Below are 19,445 nucleotides of genomic sequence, written 5' to 3' on the forward strand. Positions count from 1 at the left end.
AAAACAAAACAGGATGTCTCCACTCAGAGACACCTGAGAGACTTCTCTCAGAGAAAGACCAGGGCATCTCCCCTCATACAGTGAGTTGGGCGACTTCTCCTAGGAATGGCCAGGGCTTTTCCCCTTGTCAGAGACCCAAGCAGCTTGTCCCAGAGAAAGACCAGGGTGTCTCCCCTCAGCCAGAGACCTGAGAGACTTCTCTCGGAGAAAGACCAGGGCATCTCCCCTCAGACAGTGAGTTGGGCGACCTCTCCCAGGTATGACCAGGGTTTTTCCAATTGTCAGAGACCCAAGCAGTTTCTCCCAGAGAAAGACCAGGGCGTCTCCCCTCAGTCAGAGACCTGAGGGACTTCTCCCAGGGAAAGACCAGGGTGTCTCCCCTCAGAGACCTGAGGGACTCTTTCCAGAAAAAAAAAAAGCAGGACATCTCCCTTCATGAAGAGATCTGGGTGACTTCTCTCAGAGAAAAACCAGGGCATCTCCCCTGGACAGGGAGTTGGGTGACTTCTCCCAGGAATGACCAGGGAGCCTCCCCTCAGAGACCTAAGCAACTTCTCCCAGAGAAAAACCAGGGTGTCTCCACTCAGAGAGACGCCTGAGTGACTCCTCCCAGGAATGACCAGGGTTTGTCCTAAGGGATTTCTCCCAGAGAATGACCAGGGCAGTTCCCCTCAGAAACCCAAGCACTCCCTCCATAAAAAAAGCCAGGGTGACTCGCTCACAGAGACACCTGAGCAACTTCTTCCGGAGAAAGACCAGGGCTTCTCCCCTCAGAGACCTGAGTGACTTTTCCCAGAGAAAGACCAAGGCTTCTCCCGTCAGTCTGAGACCTGAGCGACTTCTCCCAGGAAAGACCAGAGCTTCTCTGTTTAATCAGAGACCTAAGTGACTCCTTTCAGAGAAAAAACCAGGGCATCTCCCCTCAGACAGAGAGCTGGGCAACTTCTCCCAGAGAAAGACCAGGCTGTCCCCCTCAGAGACCCACGTGATTTCTACCAGGGAAAGACCAGGACCCTTCTCCCCTCAGACAGAGACCTAAGTGACTTCTCTCAGAGAAAAACCACTGTGACTCCCCTCAGACAATGAGTTGGGAGACTTCTCCTAGAGAATGACCAGGGTGTCTCCCCTCAGAGAGAGACCTAAGTGACTTCTCTCAGAGAAATACCAGGACATCTCTCCTCATAGGGAGACCTGGACAATTTCTCCCAGAGAAAAACTAGGGTGTCTCCCCTCAGACAGAGACCTGAGCAACTTCTTTAGGAAAGACCAGGGTGCCTCTCCTCAGAGACCTGAGTGACTTCTCCCAGAGAAGACCTGGCACCTCCCCTCAGAGACCTGAGTGACATCTCCCACAGAAAATCCACGCCATCTCCTCTCAGTCAGAGTCCTAGGCAACATCCTCCAGAGAAAAGACCAAGGCATCTCCCCACAGAGACCTGGGTAGCTTTTCCCAGAGAAAGGCCAGGGTGTCTCCCCCTCAGACTTCTCCCAGGAAAGACCAGAGTGTCTCCCCTCATTCAGAGACTTAAGTGACCTTTCTCAGAGAAAGACCACCGTTTCTCTCTTCAGACACAGACATGGGTGCTTCCCAGCAGGCTGAGAGACTAGGGCAATATCTTTCAGAAAAAGACAAGGCTGTTTCCCTCAGACAAAGAGACCACAGGATCTCTGTCCATATAAAGATTTCAGTGTCTCCCTCTCCACAACCCTCACCCCCCAAAAAAATCAAGGTGAAACATTCCCTGGTAAGAAAAAAAATATTTTCTAGTATTTTTGATGCTTCACAAATGAGAGATTTCTCTTGACCTGAGACTAGCAGGAGTCCTAAAACAGCCCTAGGTTTGGATAAACTTGAGAACCCTCCAATAGCCAACTGTGAATTCTCCACATCAAGGTCAGAGACCAGGAATGACCAAGATGACTCAGAAAAGGCAAAGAAAGCCTCAATATGTTCACAAAATGCCTCATGACCCGGAGGCTTAATTGAAGTCAGACTTTTGGTGATTGAAAGTATATTCTGAAGAACTTGGAAGCCCACCAAGGGTAAGCCTGTGTTCAAGATCAAGTTAACACTTGCACCAGAGGTCAGAGACAGCACACAGTCTGACTGGCATCAACATTACTGGTGTCTGGGATGGAGCCAGCAAAATCTCCCAGTTCCCAGATTTCCATGAGATAATTTTCCTGCAGCTGAGCAGCTGATGGCGGAAAGCAACTGGAACAATTCTGAAATCATGTGGCTGCAGAGCATCCATGGATTATTGGCTAAAAGAAACCTTAAGGGTTCAGTGATTTTCAAACTATAATTAGCAACAGAACACTTGTCCCCCAAAGGAAGTCTTAACTGGAAAGTCAGTATATGCCACAGGCAAAGGAGAAACTGCTGTAGCTGAAGCAAGGCGGCAGTTATGATCTGTAACCTCCCCATGTGGCTTTCCTCGCCTCCTGGATGGGGCCTTGGAAAGAATCCAGGGCTCTGGAGAATGTGGCTTAATCTATCGCTTAAGTCCAACACCTGCAGTTTGCAGAGCAGGGAACTCCATCAAAGAGACCCTCCATGTATGCCAGAAAGAAGGCAGGCGCTTGATGCTTTTGAACCCGACAGACCTGGGTTCAAAAGCCAGCTCTGCTGCCTCCCAGCTGCAAATGTGAGGTTAGGAAATTGTGTAACCTCTCTGGACCTCATTTTCTTCATTGTATGGTAATAAAATACTTCTAATCCTCAACAGTGAACATTCAAGAAGACGTGGCAGGTGTAAGAAGTTCTCAGCAAATGGCTTTAATGGCTCTAGGCTGCCACAGGCTGCCTCCGGGCACATAACCAGTTAATGACACAGGTGCGGCTAATTTATCCCAAACCCCGCGTGTCCCTCACTCTGCTCACAGATCCTCTGCGCTCACCCTCACGCCCTGCCTTCCAGGTGCTGTCCCTTTAGTTGGGGAATTGGCCCCAAACAGAAGAAAACAAAATCAAAAACAAAAACCTAAGGCACAGGGAAGCAGGAAGAGAAGTGACCCAGGCTGAAATAACTACCTGAAGAAATATTAACTCTGCCACCAGGCAAGAAACTTGCCAGGGAGGGCCATTTTCAATTTGTTTTTAAGGATCTTTCCTTGGCATTCTCATTAGCAAACCTCTACCTCATCCCAGAATCCCTCAGAGACCGCAAATATGCCAGGTGTAACCCTAACAGAATTTCTCCAGAATTCCAACACCAACTACTTTCTGTGATGTCAACTCCTATCATTGGCATCAGTTGTGCCAAATCCTAACTGTACCCTAGACTCGGAAATGCATAGGTCCAGCCTTATCCAAGCATCACAAATAACAGACGTCTAGAGTCACCATACACACCTACTACGTACTCTAACCTTCTGCAGAGATACTAGGCTCACACTGTCTGCAATTCTGAAGGCAGCCAATTCGAAGAAGCCACATTTATAGGTAAGCCACTCCACTGAACACACAATAAAATGCTTCATGAACCTTGACCAACACCGAGGCAGATCCCTGGGACTGTGTCCCTGGAGACTTCTAAAGAAAATAAAATAAACTATAACAAGTGGAACAGTTTAAAAATTGCTTTCTTCCCACCGTATTGCTGTATGTGCAACAGTTTTAACTTCTCAGCAACCACATTCCACCCAGATGAACCTAATAAAAGTGAATAAGCTGACTCTGGTTTGTAGTTTCAAACTGTAATTCTATTACAAAGGGCAACAAACTCGGGCTAGAGCACAGCTGTGGCTTTTCAGTCTCTACAGGATGGTTTATCATTGCCAATTAGATATTTAGCTTAAAAAATACAGAATTCCCAATCTTTGTGACTTCTGGGTATGTTTATGTAGATAAGTTATGAATGGAGAAGAGAGGACAAGCTTGCACATTAGGAGGAATTCATTAAGCTACTGGGCAATCAGTGAATATTTTCTTACCCAAGTATTAAGTTTGAAACCAAAAAGAAAACGTAATGTTAAAGGTCCTCTGCTCTTAAGTACCAGCCTTTTAAAATACCTGATTGCAAGGGGAAATTTCTGCAACTAGATTCGGGATATAACTTCCTTTTCACTATAAATCATGAACTGCAGTGTGCAACATATACACTGCAATTCATCAACCATCTTAAATAGTGGAAGAAGGATCCTTATCTAAGTGGGAAGGAGTCATTCCAACCCTCCCCCAACTTAGTATCATATTACTAGATGAAAACATTTCCTTATTTCCAATAATTTATTCCTCATTCATTCCAAGAGATGAAAACATGTTCCTTTATGTGTACAGAAGATCTGCCAACTGCCCTCCAATTGGCAATTTCTGGTTTCCATCAGAATATTCCTCCCTCCCTTTAACATATCTTATTAAAGAAGTACAACTGCTAGCCAGCCAATAGACTTTTGCTAGTAGCAATGAACTTAATGTATTATTACTCCAGTTACCAGTAAAATGCTGTTGGATTATCCATCAGGATGGATATAGATAGATGTATACACAATCACATACACACATATACCATGTGAACTTGAAAATCATCTCAAATCTTAAAAAAATAATTTCAAAAATAGCCTTAATGATGCATTTCTTACTAAGCATAGTTAAGTGAAATACTGGCAAAAAAAGACGCTTTACTCCTTGCAGTTCAATCATCTCAGGAATTATCAGTTGCCTGTTAGTGCTAGCGGCATAATTCAGAAATTATGATAAAATTTTCTCTGCATTTTGATGCTAATTTAATTTCCTTTTCCTCACTTTAAAAGGAAACCATAATTATCAACCTTTACTCACAATAAATAGTTAAGGGCATTCCCATTTCATTTTGTATCACTGTAAGCCAAGAAAACGCTGATGAGTTTTAAAATATCACAGGGAATTAGGTGATAACTCATCAGTGCTTTTGAGTACAGACACGAATAATTTACAGTCTGAAACTTGGTATGATAATTTTGATTCACACATGGGAAATCTTATTAACCCATGATGGAATCAAATTATTAAAAGAGGTACATGTATGAGAATTTCACAAACATTTGTAGCCAGGAATGTATGTGCAATAGTAAAATATACACATACAATATAGACACACAGATTAACATTGCTGAAAGACATCTGGATAGATCATAAAGGCATTTAGTACATTATATAAAGATTATACTCTTTTACAAAATGAATTTGTAAGGTTCTTTTAATTGATACAGTTTTGATTTAAAGATGCTTTAAAATTTTTCCCTTTTTCCTCAAATAAGATTAGAAGCCCACTGCTAACCCTCACCTTCAAACCTCACCAAGTTGAAAAATAGGAAGGAAAAAAGGGAGGAAGAGGGAAAAAACCCTAATTCCAATAACTAACTGTTATCTCTGAGTAGAATTACATGAAAATATAATTCCTTCACATGCTCAAAAATGTTCTAGCATTTGTAGTTACTTTATCCTGGAACATTTAAGAAATGTAATTTCTGTCCATTTCTGTTATCACAATGATGAAAAGTCTGTCAAATTACACCCAAATTGAGTGGACTGGCTTTTATCTCCCTAAGAAATCATTTTATGCTACTTTAGTGGGCTAAAGGGGAAAACATAAGTGCAACAGTTAACAAACTATAAAATAATATACAAACACTTCTATTATTAATGGTAATGATTAATGATAATAAGAACAATAATTATAATATTTTCAATTAATGCTGATTATTTTGATCTACATACCCCAAAACCACAGGGTGTGAAAAGTTAACTACAGATCTGCTCTGCTTAAGAACTTTGGATAAGGAAAAACATCATCTCCAAAATTCTACTCTATGTAACCCCAAAGAAGGCTCCTTGAAGCTTCAGCAATTGCTGCTCTCTGAGTGGAGAATCATTCTGACTAATAATTTTTTAAGTTTGGACTTTCTCATTTATTTCAAAACCTTCATGTTCCCCTTTTCCTCAGAATTGACCATACCATTTTAAGCCATTTTTATTTCACTGCAATAGAGTAATTTAAACTAAAATTTTATAACTTACTCATATCATTCCTCAAGAAAGACTGACACAAAAAAGGAGGGACAAAGGAGTATTCCTATTCAGTGGGTTCAAACATATATTAAATAAAACCGTTACTAAAACATAGTGATTGGAACTAAGTTTGATGTTACCTCTGGTACTCCTAATTTTCGGCACGCTTCCAAAAAGTTTTCCACGTTTCTTCTGCATTTGGCCATGCTAAGTTTAGGCTATAAATGCAACATTCAGAAGTAATTAGTTATTAAGAGGAATAACTGAAATAACAGGTTAAAATTTTAAGCTTTCCAAATGGCACAAGTAATACATGTTTATTGGAGAAAATTAATATATAAACAAATAGAAGACAATAAAAGAATTATCCAGGAACATCCACCTGAACAGCTGTTAATATATGGATTATATTTTTCTAGAGACTGTGTAGGTACATGTGTGATATAACAGGTGTATACACACAAAGATATGTGTTTATATGTAGAATTTCTGCATATTTGCATACATGTGCAAAATTTCTGCATATGTATGTGAATGTATACATGTGGATACACATACACATGCTATTTTTATAAGATCATACTGCTGTGTAACCTGCTTTAGTTCACTTAAAAGCACACCATGCTGCTGCTGCTAAGTCGCTTCAGTTGTGTCCCATTCCATGCGACCCCATAGATGGCAGCCCACCAGGCTCCACCATACCTGGGATTCTCCAGGCAAGAATAGGAGTGGGTTGCCATTTCCTTCTCCAATGCATGAAAGTGAAGAGTGAAAGTGAAGTCGCTCAGTCGTGTCCGACTCTTCGCGATCCCATGGACTGCAGCCCACCAGGCTCCTCCGTCCATGGGATTTTCCAGGCAAGAGTACTGGAGTGGGGTGCCACTGCCTTCTCCAAAAGCACACCATAAACATCACCTTTTCCCATGAGCAAATATATTTCTATATTAAGGGTTGATTCACCAGGCTAATGACTATCTTTCTCCTCAAAGCAACGGGTTTTATTAGAAGGCTGCTGATGCCTCAAGGGGAAGAAATTTAGAGGCGCGGTGGGGAGCAGCCTTCTAGGTTAGAATGAGCAGCTTGTGCAAACACGGGAGTGGACAGTGAAGGCACAGAAGAGGCAGACCAGGTTCTACGGCTACAGCACAGCTGGGTCTGGTCAGTGGGGGCTCAAGATGCTCAGTGAAGAATTTCTAAGAAGTGGACTAAATTCAGAAACATTTCTAAAAAGGAAAACCAAAGAATCCGCCAGCAATGCAGGAGACCTGGGTTTGATCCCTGGGTTGGGAAGATCCTCTGAAGCAGGGCATGGCTACCCACTCCAGTACTCTTGCCTGGAGAATCCCCATGGACAGAGGAGCCTGGGGGTCTACAGTCCATCGAGTTGCAAAGCGTCAGACACGACTGAGCAACTAAGCACAAAATATTTTACAGTTGTTAAAATACATGGTTACGAGGAATTTTAATGACTCAGGGAAATACTTAGGTTTCCATAAATTTTAAAAACTACTAAACAGTATATATGTGAAGCTCACAATTCAAAACAACTTCTATGTTGGAGGAAAGCCAAGATGTAAACAGTGGTTGTCTTTAGGGAGTGGGATAAGACATTATTTATCTTCCTCCTACATTTCTCCATTATCTCTTTTTCTCTAATCAGGCATTATTTCACATGACATTTTCAATTTAAAATTTTTTATTTGAAAAAGATAAAAAGTGACAAAGAATGTAGCATTTTTTTCCCCTGAAGAACTGACAAAATATACAAATGTGTATAGATACATGATTCATAGTGTCTCTTAACACCTTATAAAACAATAACTGTATATTTAAATTGGGAGCTGAAGAATGATAGTTTCTTTCTTATAATTTGAGGAAAATTACTGAATGAGAATTTGGTACACAGTTCAAACTTTACAGCTGTCTGGACTTGAAAACTTTTGCATATTAGATTATAGGACAGAATTTACTGTCCAAACTAAGGCAGATAAAGCAGATTTAAGTCAGAAGACAAATTGGTCTGTTTTTCCCCTGTGTTTTCTGAAGCCAAAATGTGGTCAGTCTTTAGGAAACAAAAATTATGTTTAACTGTATAGAAAGAAAACTGAGAGATGAAACGGGATCATCAGCTTATTTTTCCTGCTGCCAAGAGAAAAGAAAGTAAGACAAATAGTGCCACTGAGATGCCTTCCTTGAGGGGTCAAGAGTGGGCAGCCTCACATGAGGCTTTCATTCCACACACTCCTTGTGTGACCTTTTATGAACACTGTGCCTTGAGGTTGGGAGCTCTGACTTTTGCAAATCTGCTCATAAACACTAATGATCACAGTGGCTTGCATTCCCGTGTTTATCATGTACAGGACCTCATTTCGTCTTCATGAGAGCAGTTCTGTGACAGAGAAGAGCCAATCAAGTTCAAGAGAGGTTAAATAACTTTCCCAAAGTCATGTGGCTCATAAAGATGTGGAATTGGAATCCCAACACTACATTCTTAGCCCCTAAACTCTTCTGCTTCACCTAACAGCAATAGTGTGGATAGAAGTTCTTCTCTACTTGTCCAATGAACCCTGCATGGGCTTCAAAGACAAGCTTATCTTTGATTCCTCTCTTCTCGATGGTAACATGCTCCATGAAGTACAGGGCAAAGATTTCAGTGCTGGCTTTATCTCAACAGCCGAGACAAGGATTTTTTTTCACTCACTCTTTCTGATCTTTTCCGTTTCCTTGGTATCTCCAACCGACCCTTGAGCACGGCTAGCAGTCAAGGAATTACTGAATTAATGACCAGCTAACCAACCTCCGGGCTGACAGGTTACTAATGATATTTTATGCAGAACCTACATCTTTTCAGAGTGATCCTAAAATCCTCAATAATTATAAAATAATAGATTCCATTAGAAGAGAACCTACCAACCAAAAAATGTTTTCCGAAAGGACTTCTCATTGCTTAAATAAATGCTTGTGAGGAATAAATCTCTGTCTCTACAGTCTTAAAGTTAGCGAGCAGAGCACTCATTTCTTTAACGTGATTTGCTTTATATTTGAAACTAGTTCATTTTCTCTCATTTACATATTTACTTGAAATAGTTTCCCTTTTTATAGTAAAAATGTTGCTTCATTCAGAAATGCTATCCCTGGGATTCTCTAGCAGTCCACTAGTTAGGGCTCCACACTTCCACTGCAGGGAGCACAGGTTCAATCCCTGGTCAGGGAACTAAAAATCCTGCATGCCCTACAGCATGGCCAAAAAATCCCCAAAGACAAAACAGACACGCTATTCCTTTTCTGCTCTTTTGAGTTGTTTGGGGCCCAAAAGAGAGGATTTGAACAGAGTCCTGGTGATCCCCATCAGTGTCTTTAACCAGCAGTCCTGTCCCAAAGGAGTTTGTTTTATGTAAGAGTTAGTTTTCCTTAAACGGTGTTACTTACGACTGCCGGTGAGGGGACATGGATGCTTGCGACGGATCGCGGGCGGATGTAGTTGACCAAATGGCAGAGGACAACGCCATCCATGAGGGCGGCCCCCAGGTCTTCGTGCAGGCTGACCTTGAGTCTCATCTCGATGCTCTGAAAAGAGATCAACAGGAAGTCAATTGCTCTCAGGCAACTGAGGGTAAAATACAGGTTATGAGTATTTATGAACTGAAGTTTAAGTTTCACCATAAAGGATAAGAACACCTGGAAAACACTGACATGATTTAAACTTTTCAAAAGATATTAAATAAAAATCCCTCTGTAGAAAAATAAATTCAGTTATGCCAAAAATTTTTAATCAGTAGAATTTTTAAAATAATGGAATCACTTCTTGAGTTCAATATTGCCTCAGGCTTAGCAATTAAAATAGAAAACCAGAATGAGTTGACAAATAAAAGCCAAATCGGTGGTGACTGTTTTGCAATGTACAAAATAGCGAATCAATATGCTATACACATGAAACTAAAATCATATTGTAAGTCAACTATATTTTAACAAAAAGTAAATAAAATAAGTAAACATAAACAAAAATCAAATGAAAAACCCAAATCCAACCCAAACTTATTATTTCGGATAATGTATCTCAGGTAGCCTGCAGGGGGCAGAAGAGAGATTAGGGGTGTTTTTCTCAGACTCTGCTTTCATTGAAAAAGCAATTTTTCTCCCTTCTTAAGAGAAGGCAATGGCACCCCACTCCAGTACTCTTGCCTGGAAAATCCCATGGATGGAGGAGCCTGGTGGGCTGCAGTCCATGGGGTCGCTGAATCGGACACAACTGAGTGACCTCACTTTCACTTTTCACTTTCATGCATTGGAGAAGGCAATGGCAACCCACTCCAGTGTTCTTGCCTGGAGAATCCCAGGGACGGGGGATCCTGGTGGGCTGCCGTCTATGGGGTCGCACAGAGTCGGACATGACTGCAGCGACTTAGCAGCAGCAGCAGCAAAAAAAATTCAGTGTTTTATTTTGAGGTCATTATAAATTCATAGGCAGTTATAAGAAGTAATACAGAGAGATCACAGGTACACTTTACCCAGTTTCCTTCTAAGGGAGCAACCTGCAAAAGTACCTACACAGCCGGGACATTGACATGGATAGAACACGTCCCTCACTACAAGGACCCCTCGTGTTGCCCTTTTGCAGTCACGCCCACTTCCTCCCACCCTCAAGTACCTCTTTGTCCCTGCTCTCTTCTCCTCCCCTTCCAGGACTCCCAGGACCAGAATGTAGATCATCTGTTACAGTAACTCCCAAAGGTCCCTGAGGCTCTCTGCTCACTTGTTTTCAATCTGTTTTTTCTCTTTCTGCTGCCCAGACTAGGTAATCCCTGTTGTTCCTTCCTACAGTTCACTGATGCTTTGTGATGCTGTTGAGCCCATGCCCTGGGCTTCTCACTGCAGATAATGTATTTCCCAGTTCTAAATTTCCATTGCTCCTTCTTTATGTCTTCTGTTTCTTTGCTAAGATTAACCATTCCTCTGTCGAGGCATTCAATTCTTTCCCTTTGTTTCAGCCATGTTCATAACTACTGGTGGAAGAATCTTCACGATGAGTGCCGTAAAATCTTTGTCAGATAATTCTAACATCTCTGCCGTAACAGTGCTGTTATCTACTGATTACCTTTTCACATTCATTTTGGTTCTTGGTAGAATGAATGATTTTTTTTTCCTTGTTGAAAACTGGACATTTCTGGTATTATGTTATGAGACTTTGGACCCTATTTAAACTTTCTCTTTTGGCTAGCTATTTTGGACACTGCTCTGGCAGGGAGTGGGAAGGCACCACCTTGCTGCTGCTGTGTAAACGCAGATTGCCACTTGGTGTCAGCTGACTGGGACTGGGACAGAAATCCAGACTCCCCGTGTATAGGTTCCACGGACACCGTGGGAGGGGATGGGATTGTTTTTAGTTGGTAGGGATGAAATTCCTGGCTCCCAACTTGGCCTTCTCTGATATCATCCCTGCAGAGGTGAAAGTCAGCTGCCTATTCCATCTTTGCAGGCATGGGTAGGGTTGGGGCCGCAGGTTTTCTGTAGCTGGAGTACAGCATTTATTGTTGTAGATGTTGTAAATGTAAAAAAATTGTAAAAGTTTTCTGTCTCCCTAGGCTGTCCTTTTTCTGGTCCTCTGAGTAAAGTAAGCAAGCTTTTGTTGGGACTTAAAAAAAATAATAAATAAAAAAAAACTGTTCCCATGAGCATTTCCAGTTTCCAGCTACTTCAGCTCCAAGTCTGAGAAAGATAAAGCAAAAAAGAAAACACACTGGACTCACCACCAAGTCATTCCTAGTCCCAAGGAGCCCAGCTGGTCTGAATTATTCTCTCCACCTTGCAGAGTGCTCTTATGCTTATTTTATATATATTTGCCAAGGGTTTTAGTTGTACTTAGTGAGAGGAATGGGGAAAAGTACATCTACTCCATCTCCTCAAAAGCAGGAAAATCAATTTTTTAAACTTCAAATACGAATTTCTGCTTTACAGCAAAAGCTCCTCATAATCGCGTAACACTGTAAGAAAGGATGACTTAATTTGGAGATTTGCAATAAGTAAAGCACTTGAAAATCAGTGCCTGTAACAGTGTTGCATAATTCTCTTTCAGAACTGTCCTGTGTCTAGACACCTGATTTTTTATTTCTAACCTTGCTTTCAGTCTCTAATTAAATTAAAACATAAGTTATCAATATGACCCAGGCTTTAAGATAAAATTATGTCACTCTTTGAGAGGCTTGTCTCAACTTCTCATCTTATTTTTACGTATCTCTGAAAGTTCGCCTCCCAAGTTTACAGCACACCCAAATACTCGAGGCAAACGACCGAGGTCTGACTTGTCCAACGTGACTGCTGAGGCAACCGCAGCGGCTTAAAGTGGTGGTGAGGAGTTTCTGGGTTTTCATCTCTTTCCTCCGGACTACCTGCTATATATATACTTTTGGGGCTTCCCTGGTGGCTCAGAGGATAAGGCATCTGCCTGCAATGCAGGAGACCCAGGTTCGATCCCTGGGTTGGGAAGATCCCCTGGAGAAGGAAATGGTAACCCACTCCAGTATTCTTGCCTGGAGAATCCCATGGACAGAGGAGCCTGGTGGGCTACAGTCCACGGGGTCGCAAAGAGTTGGACACGACTGAGCGACTTATATAACCATATATGAAGTATCATCTACAACAAAAAAAGATTCTAACCTACCTTAAATTCAGCTTTAATTTTACTCACAGAATTCATTGCTCATTTGTAAAATTCACTGTTATTTGAAGTTGTATATTTGTTTCCTTCTTACTTATTCTCTCTTTTCAATAGACTATAGGCTTCATGAAAGCAGAGACCTTTTTGTTCTTTTGTCTCTCCATCACCTAGACTATACAGCCTGGCACAGAGCAGCAGTCAATAACCATTTGCTAGTGGAGAAGGTAATGGCAACCCACTCCAGTGTTCTTGCCTGGAGAATCTCATGGACGGAGAAGCCTGGTAGGCTGCAATCCATGGGGTCGCACAGAGTCAGACATGACTGAAGCAACTTAGCAGCAGCAGCAGCAGCAGTGAAAGAAGAAGATATAGTATAAAATCCACCTCTTCAAGAAGCTTCCTATATTCTTCTAATTAATGGCTATGGTACTTCTCTTTGAATATAAAAGAACTTATGTAGTAATGCATGATATGCTGCCTTTAATAACTAATATCAGTGAGTTCTTTGGTAACTGATCCTTGGCCGGCCGTTTGACCTTCCACATACTTATGTGAGATCCTCCTAATTAGACACAAAGACCATGAGGGTAGACAAATATATACACAGTTGCCACCAGGAGCTGTGCTGGGGATAGAGTTACAACATGGACTAAGATGGCCATGGCTCCTGCCATCACCAAGCTTAAAAGCTCCCCTAGCGCCCAGCACAAGACTTCACTCTTGGTAGGAACTCAAATGGTTTGCCTATTATATGACATTGGAAAATTCTGCCTAGTAGGGATAACTATAAACATCCTTTAAAGTCACGTAATCTTATTAAATAAATTAATAACAATGCATTTTTACAAGTTTTAACTTTTATACATAGGTATTAAGTATTTCTACTTATATTACCTCATAGATTCCTCACAAAATCCCACAAAGGTAGATGGGAACTACTACCGTCTTAATATATGAAAAAACTCAAACTCAGAGATGTTAAGTGACTTGCCCAGTAGCAGACAGTCAGTAGGCGAGTTGGCTAGATTTGAAACCAGGTCTGTTTGAAGTATTTCAAAATCTACTTTTAAAAAAGACAGAATGCTGCTTCAACGCTGGAAATTATTATTCAGTAATACAATGTTTCCCGGTACCTCTCGGAGTTGTTCCACCAGTTCTTTTTCTTCTCTCATCTGTTCCATTTTCCTCCGAATCGTAAACTGTGGGTCTATAGATTCCAAATTTCTCTGTGGTCTTAGAAACACTAGAAGAGAAAGGGGGAAAGCCTTTATGGAGTGTCTAGTATAGACTGCCATATCGGGCTGCTCATGTTTGAATCAAATAGTTTATTTATCCCAAATAATTCATTCACCACTCACAAAAACAGGAAATTCTGACTTTACATGAAAAGCTTGATTCAAATATTCTAGAGAAAATTATGTTTTCAATTATTCTGCATTGTGTGGACGAATGATCAGCTGAATCCAGGAAAGGGCTTGGTCATCCTTGGTATTATTCCAGACTCCTCCTCTAATTTTTCCACTGCTTCTATTCCAAGCTTTCATCTACACTCCAGGTTTCACAATCCTTTCATTAAACTTGAACACTCTGTTTCAAGTAATAAGACAGAATTGCTTTACATGTTATAAACAAGCACAGGTCAATGATATTGTTGGCTGAGGTTTTTCCATCAGCCTGGATTAAGAACCAAGTGATGATACACACTATCTACTCCCAAGCGTTATCTATCTGAGTGTGGAGGGGAAATTCTGGCTTCTATCATGTCACTGAAAGTGCATCCCTAAGTCAGCTCTTCAAAGATGACCGTAGATTCCTTTTAGAAAAGCTGTCAAGATGGAAGGCAGTCTTAAGAGATCATCTTTGCCTGCAGGTCCTTAAAATTACAACCTTCCAGGAAGAGCAACTCACAGTGGCAACTCTGGAAGGAGTTAAGTCTCTGGCTGCAGACAAAATGAATGTTCTCAAACTTTGAAGGATAACATCTCTTAAAGACTATCAAGAAAGCACGAAATATTCTACCTATGGGCAGTGATTCTAGCAATTTATATTAGGATACAAAGCACAGGGAAGATTTAAACTTGAATCTTTTTCTGCCTTTAGATTCTTATTAAGACTATCAACTTTCCATGCACACAGAGGGAGCAAAGAGTGGTTAAGAGCTGTCGTTGGTTCTCTGTGTCCCATAGATTTTCAGATTGGGAGAGGTGGGGATGGGAGGATGGGGGGGCAGGGCTTCAGAAAATCTGGGGCAGAGAACTCCAGTTTTAAAAATCAGTACCACATAGAAGGCTGTACCGACATACTGCGATTCTAGTTGCTTCAATCACCATATCTTCAATAATATAGAATAAGAAGATTATGCAATGTTTATTCTATTCTGACAAACATTTTCTATGAGCCACTTTAAAAGCTAATTCAATTTATTTATTGTTAAATACGGTTTACAAATACACTTTGAATTAAAAACTGGGGCCCACCCTATAATCAATTATCCTACATTCATACAACTATGTCATTTTAATCCCAATTTGTATCTTTGAATCAAAACATCCTAATGAATGTCTTACACTATACCTTTCACATTTAGGTATTTCCTTTCTAAATCAGTTCTAGGATATTTGAATCAGCATTCTGGTGCTCTACAGAGGACCAGAAAGTTGACACATCTTAAGAAATCCTTGACTTACGGAAGTTAATGGAGCAACGGGATGACTACTGTACGTGAAACACCTTCTGGAACTTCAGAGAGAAGTCAGCCTGGGGCCTGGGCTTCTGCCTCAAGCCCCCTAAGGAAGTCACAGGTGGAAAGAGCCAAAGTCTTGTCACCAAGACCCACAAAAACCAAACCCCACAGGAAGTGAGACCAACTGTTTCAAAAATAAAGGCAAGGCAGGCCGAGGAAGTAGGGTAGACCAACTAGCAGGGAGAGATGAGATCAAGTTGCCTTTGCACCATATGGAGCCCAGTCAAAAAATCTACCCACTTAAGCTTAGTGATCAGAAGAGAGATACATTAAAATGGAAAGTCCAGAAAAAATCCACACCCTCAAAGAAATCAACCAAATTTACCAAAAAAGTCAAGGAATGTGGACTTAGTTGAGTAATACACATACTGGTCCGCAAGGGGGAGCCCCAGCTCCGTTTAAACAAATCCGGTGTTTTCTTTGGAGGTTTTATTTTCCTTCGGCTTTTTTTCTGGGGGCAATCTTATCTAATACTACATGTTTAATATTTCCAATATGTTTTTACTGGCAGACTTCATTCTGAATACGAAGCTATCAGGCAGTTAAATTAACTGTGAGCTTTTGGTTAACAGGACACTCTATGTGAGTATCTATGCCCTGTTAGAGCCCTGTGTGAGATTACAAGATAACGCAAAGGTGCCTGGGTTTTAAATACCTGGTCTTGCTTTTCATCTTAAATGCCCATACATCTCAAAAAATACAAAATGCATGCTTGGGTATTTGCTTTATGAATATAAGCAGTCAAAAAATGTTAAAACATATGTGAACTGTTATTTTTAAAATGAACACTTCTAATGTATATAAAATTATTGGAAATTTGACTACTACTAGTTTTCTAAATAGATTAATTATTGTAGAATATATGAGAATTTAAAATGAATTATTTAGACTGATAATAAATCTACAGAGCACATGTTTGTTATGACAGAATTAATTTTCATAGGATCATTATAGGAGCTCTGATTATACTATCTACAATTTTTTTTCTTTTCAAGTCATATTTAAATAACAAATACAGTGACCAGTTTGGTCAGAGCTTCAGGAAATTGATCTATGGAGGAATTATTCTAGTTTTCCTTAATTTTCTATCACTATATTTAAGAACTCCCCTACTTAATTCGGGGGAATAAAAGTTAACTTGAGGCTACAAGAGCCGCCCTGTTATAGTAAATATTTTTCAAAGCAAATGCCACACTGATTAATGTAAATAAGAAGGAAAAAAGGCTGGGACAAGAGAGCAGAGGGAGGGTGTATATGAGGGAGTGAGTGTGTGTGCTCAGCTGTATTCGACTCTTTTCGACCCCATGGACTGTAGCCCACCAGGCTCCTGTCCATGGGATTCTCCAGGCAAGAATCCTGGAGTGACCTGCCATTTCCTCCTCCAGGGGATCCTCCTAACCAGGGATAGAACCATGTCTCCTGGGGGTCCTGCATTGGCAGGCAGATTCTTGACCACTGAGCCACCAGGGAAGCCTGTGTGTATACACATGTATATATGCCTAATCAGCAGGAAAAGCCAAGGAAATAGGAGATTTAAGATGCAGGGAAAAAATGAGTCCTGCTTCGCTGGTTAGTTACTATGTATCAAATAACATTCAAAGAATGAAAAGGATGGTTTGCTCATACTTGCAGTTTTGCTCATACGCATACATACAGAGACAAATTTCTAAGCAAAAATTCTGCAGGGAATGATGAATATGTTTAGGCAGAATATCAAATTCATTCTGCAGGTACAGGTCAAATTCTACTATTTTCCCCTTATCTCTACCTCCTCCTTCACTCTCTTCATCATCTTCATCCCTGACCTGGGAATGGTCTGTCAGCTATGAATGCACAACGTTCCTTATCTGTGCCTCTCATGGCACTCATCACTTTCTGTCTCACAGTATAGATCTGATTTTCTCCATAGGACTCTCTAATAAGGAGTTTATGTCTGTTTCCAATTTAAACCTCTACCCCTGTCCAAGAAAGCAGCTTGTTCGATGAATAAACAACAACAACAAAAAAGTGTTTCAAAAACCCCCTCACTCAAAGATCAGACAATCTGGGACTTCCCTGGTGGTCCAGCAATTGAGATTTCCCCTTCCTATGCAAGGGGTATGGGTTCAATCCCTGGTCAAGGAGCTAGGATCCCACATGCCTCATAGTAAAAAAAAAAGAAAGAAACATAAACAACAGAAGCAGTATTGTAACAAATTCAAAAAAGACTTTAAAAAATGGTCCACATCAAAACATCTTAAAAAACAAACAAGCAAGAAAACAAAGATCAGTCTATCTGGAGAGTACGTTGGCAGAGATTACCCTGATATAAGCAGTCACCTAAAAAATCTCCTAAAGTTTAATTTCCAGGTTTGAATGCCTTAGACTGCAAAATAAAAAGTCCCACCAAGGCAGAGATTTAGTCTGTCTTTTTCAGAGTTGTGTACACAGTAAAGGGCATCATGCCTAACACACAGTAGGCACTCAATAGATATTGGAACTTCCCTGGTAACTCAGCTGATAAAGAATCCACCTGCAATGCAGGAGACCCCGGTTCAATCCCTGGGTCAGGAAGAGTCCCTGGAGAAGGGATAGGCTACCCACTCCAGTTTACTTGGGCTTCCATGGTGGCTCAGAGAGTAAAGAATCCCCCTGCAATGTGGGAGACCTGGGTTCGATCTCTGGGTTGGGAAGATGCCCTGAAGAAGGGATCAGCTACCCACTCCAGTATTCTTGCCTGGAGAATTCTATGGACAGACGAGCCTGGCAGGCTATAGTCCATGGGGTCGCAAAGAGTTGGACACGACTGAGCAACTTTCAACAGATATTTAAGGATGTGCACAAGAAACTATTTTTTAACATGTTATAAAAGTATCTTTCAGTTAAGCAAAGAAGCCCACTCCTCTAAAAATTCCCTGAAATGCTATTACAAGAAAAGCATTTTGCATAGAAATTATTAGTGGATATTATTAACCTTTATTATCTAAATTTAACTCCAGATTTCTTCTCTGTAGACATATGAGGTTTGGAATTCAGCTCTCCACTTCCCCTTGGAAACTAAAAAACCTGGACAGGGTGTGATGTTAAAGACATACCAATACGAGGGCAACAATAGGGTGGCTTGGAAAAAGTATCATGAGCTGTAGATCCAGTTAATGTGAATCAGAAATCCGATTAAATCATTCATTTATTGCCTCTGGTGCCTAAAAATGAATTAGATAAATTCTCTGCCCTCAGAAGGCTCAAATTTCCTCTCTATTGTCTTGGGCAGTTTATTTAACCCAGGGGTGTTTACCTGCTTAAACAGAACATCAAGTCAGCAAAATAATCAGTGCGAAGACTCCATGGTACACCAAATAAATTAGCATCTCTGATGCCCTAATCTGAGGGCACAGGCAGCCATTGTTTGAAAAATGCCCAGGTGATTCTAATATAAAGCCAGGATTGAGAACCACACCCCTCCCAGCTTCAGTTTCCTCATTTTTGTAATGGGGAAAAAAATACCTAGAAGTGCAAGATTATGGTAAAAACAATTCCAGAAAATGTCTGAAAACTGGCCCAAGATAGGTATGTCCGTCCATTCATTCCCTTTCCAGTGACAGTTTAAAGATCAATTTTAAGTATAAATTAGCACCCACCAATTTGTTGAAAATGAAAAAGAGAAAATACTTCAAAGGAAGGCAGGAACAATTTTAATTTCAAAATGAAGGGGGAAAGGAAAGAAAGCGGCAGAGTAGTTAAGAGGGCACAAGAGAAGGAGCGGAAGTGAAGCTTTCACGTTAAGAACAACTTGAAATGAAGCTGCCCTCTCCCAGCCCCGGGGGTGGACATAGAGACACAGGTCCACATCCTTCTCCAGCCATTTTAGGAGGCAGGACCTTGAGGACTGTAGAAATTCAAACTCCCGAGGACTTCCTAGCCAGTTTGTCATTTTTATTTCTTTGAAGAATGAGTTTAGGGAAGATATGGGAATTTGAAATGACATATATTTGAAACAAAATATTAGAAAGCAATATTTATTATTTCAAATGTGTTTCTTTAAATAATTTTACTTCGATATTGTCATTTTAAAAAAG

General features: G+C 40.8%; 1 protein-coding gene across 3 annotated transcripts in view; it reads right to left on the minus strand.

The window, feature by feature from the left end:
- Positions 1 to 19,445, minus strand: part of LRCH1 (leucine rich repeats and calponin homology domain containing 1) — a 215,914-nt gene that overhangs the window by 15,470 nt on the left and 180,999 nt on the right. For 2 of the 3 annotated variants that reach the window (XM_025262999.3, XM_025263001.3), the window contains 3 exons: positions 13,781 to 13,890; positions 9,422 to 9,559; positions 6,133 to 6,210 (listed from right to left, as the gene is read on the minus strand). In XM_025262999.3, coding sequence (XP_025118784.3) covers positions 6,133 to 6,210; positions 9,422 to 9,559; positions 13,781 to 13,890 — 326 coding nt within the window. The remainder of the gene's footprint in view (positions 1 to 6,132; positions 6,211 to 9,421; positions 9,560 to 13,780; positions 13,891 to 19,445) is intronic. The other variant, XM_044926806.2, reaches the window with a different exon arrangement.

This window comes from Bubalus bubalis, chromosome 13 (genome assembly GCF_019923935.1).
Source record: "Bubalus bubalis isolate 160015118507 breed Murrah chromosome 13, NDDB_SH_1, whole genome shotgun sequence".
Taxonomy (NCBI): Eukaryota; Metazoa; Chordata; class Mammalia; order Artiodactyla; family Bovidae; genus Bubalus; species Bubalus bubalis.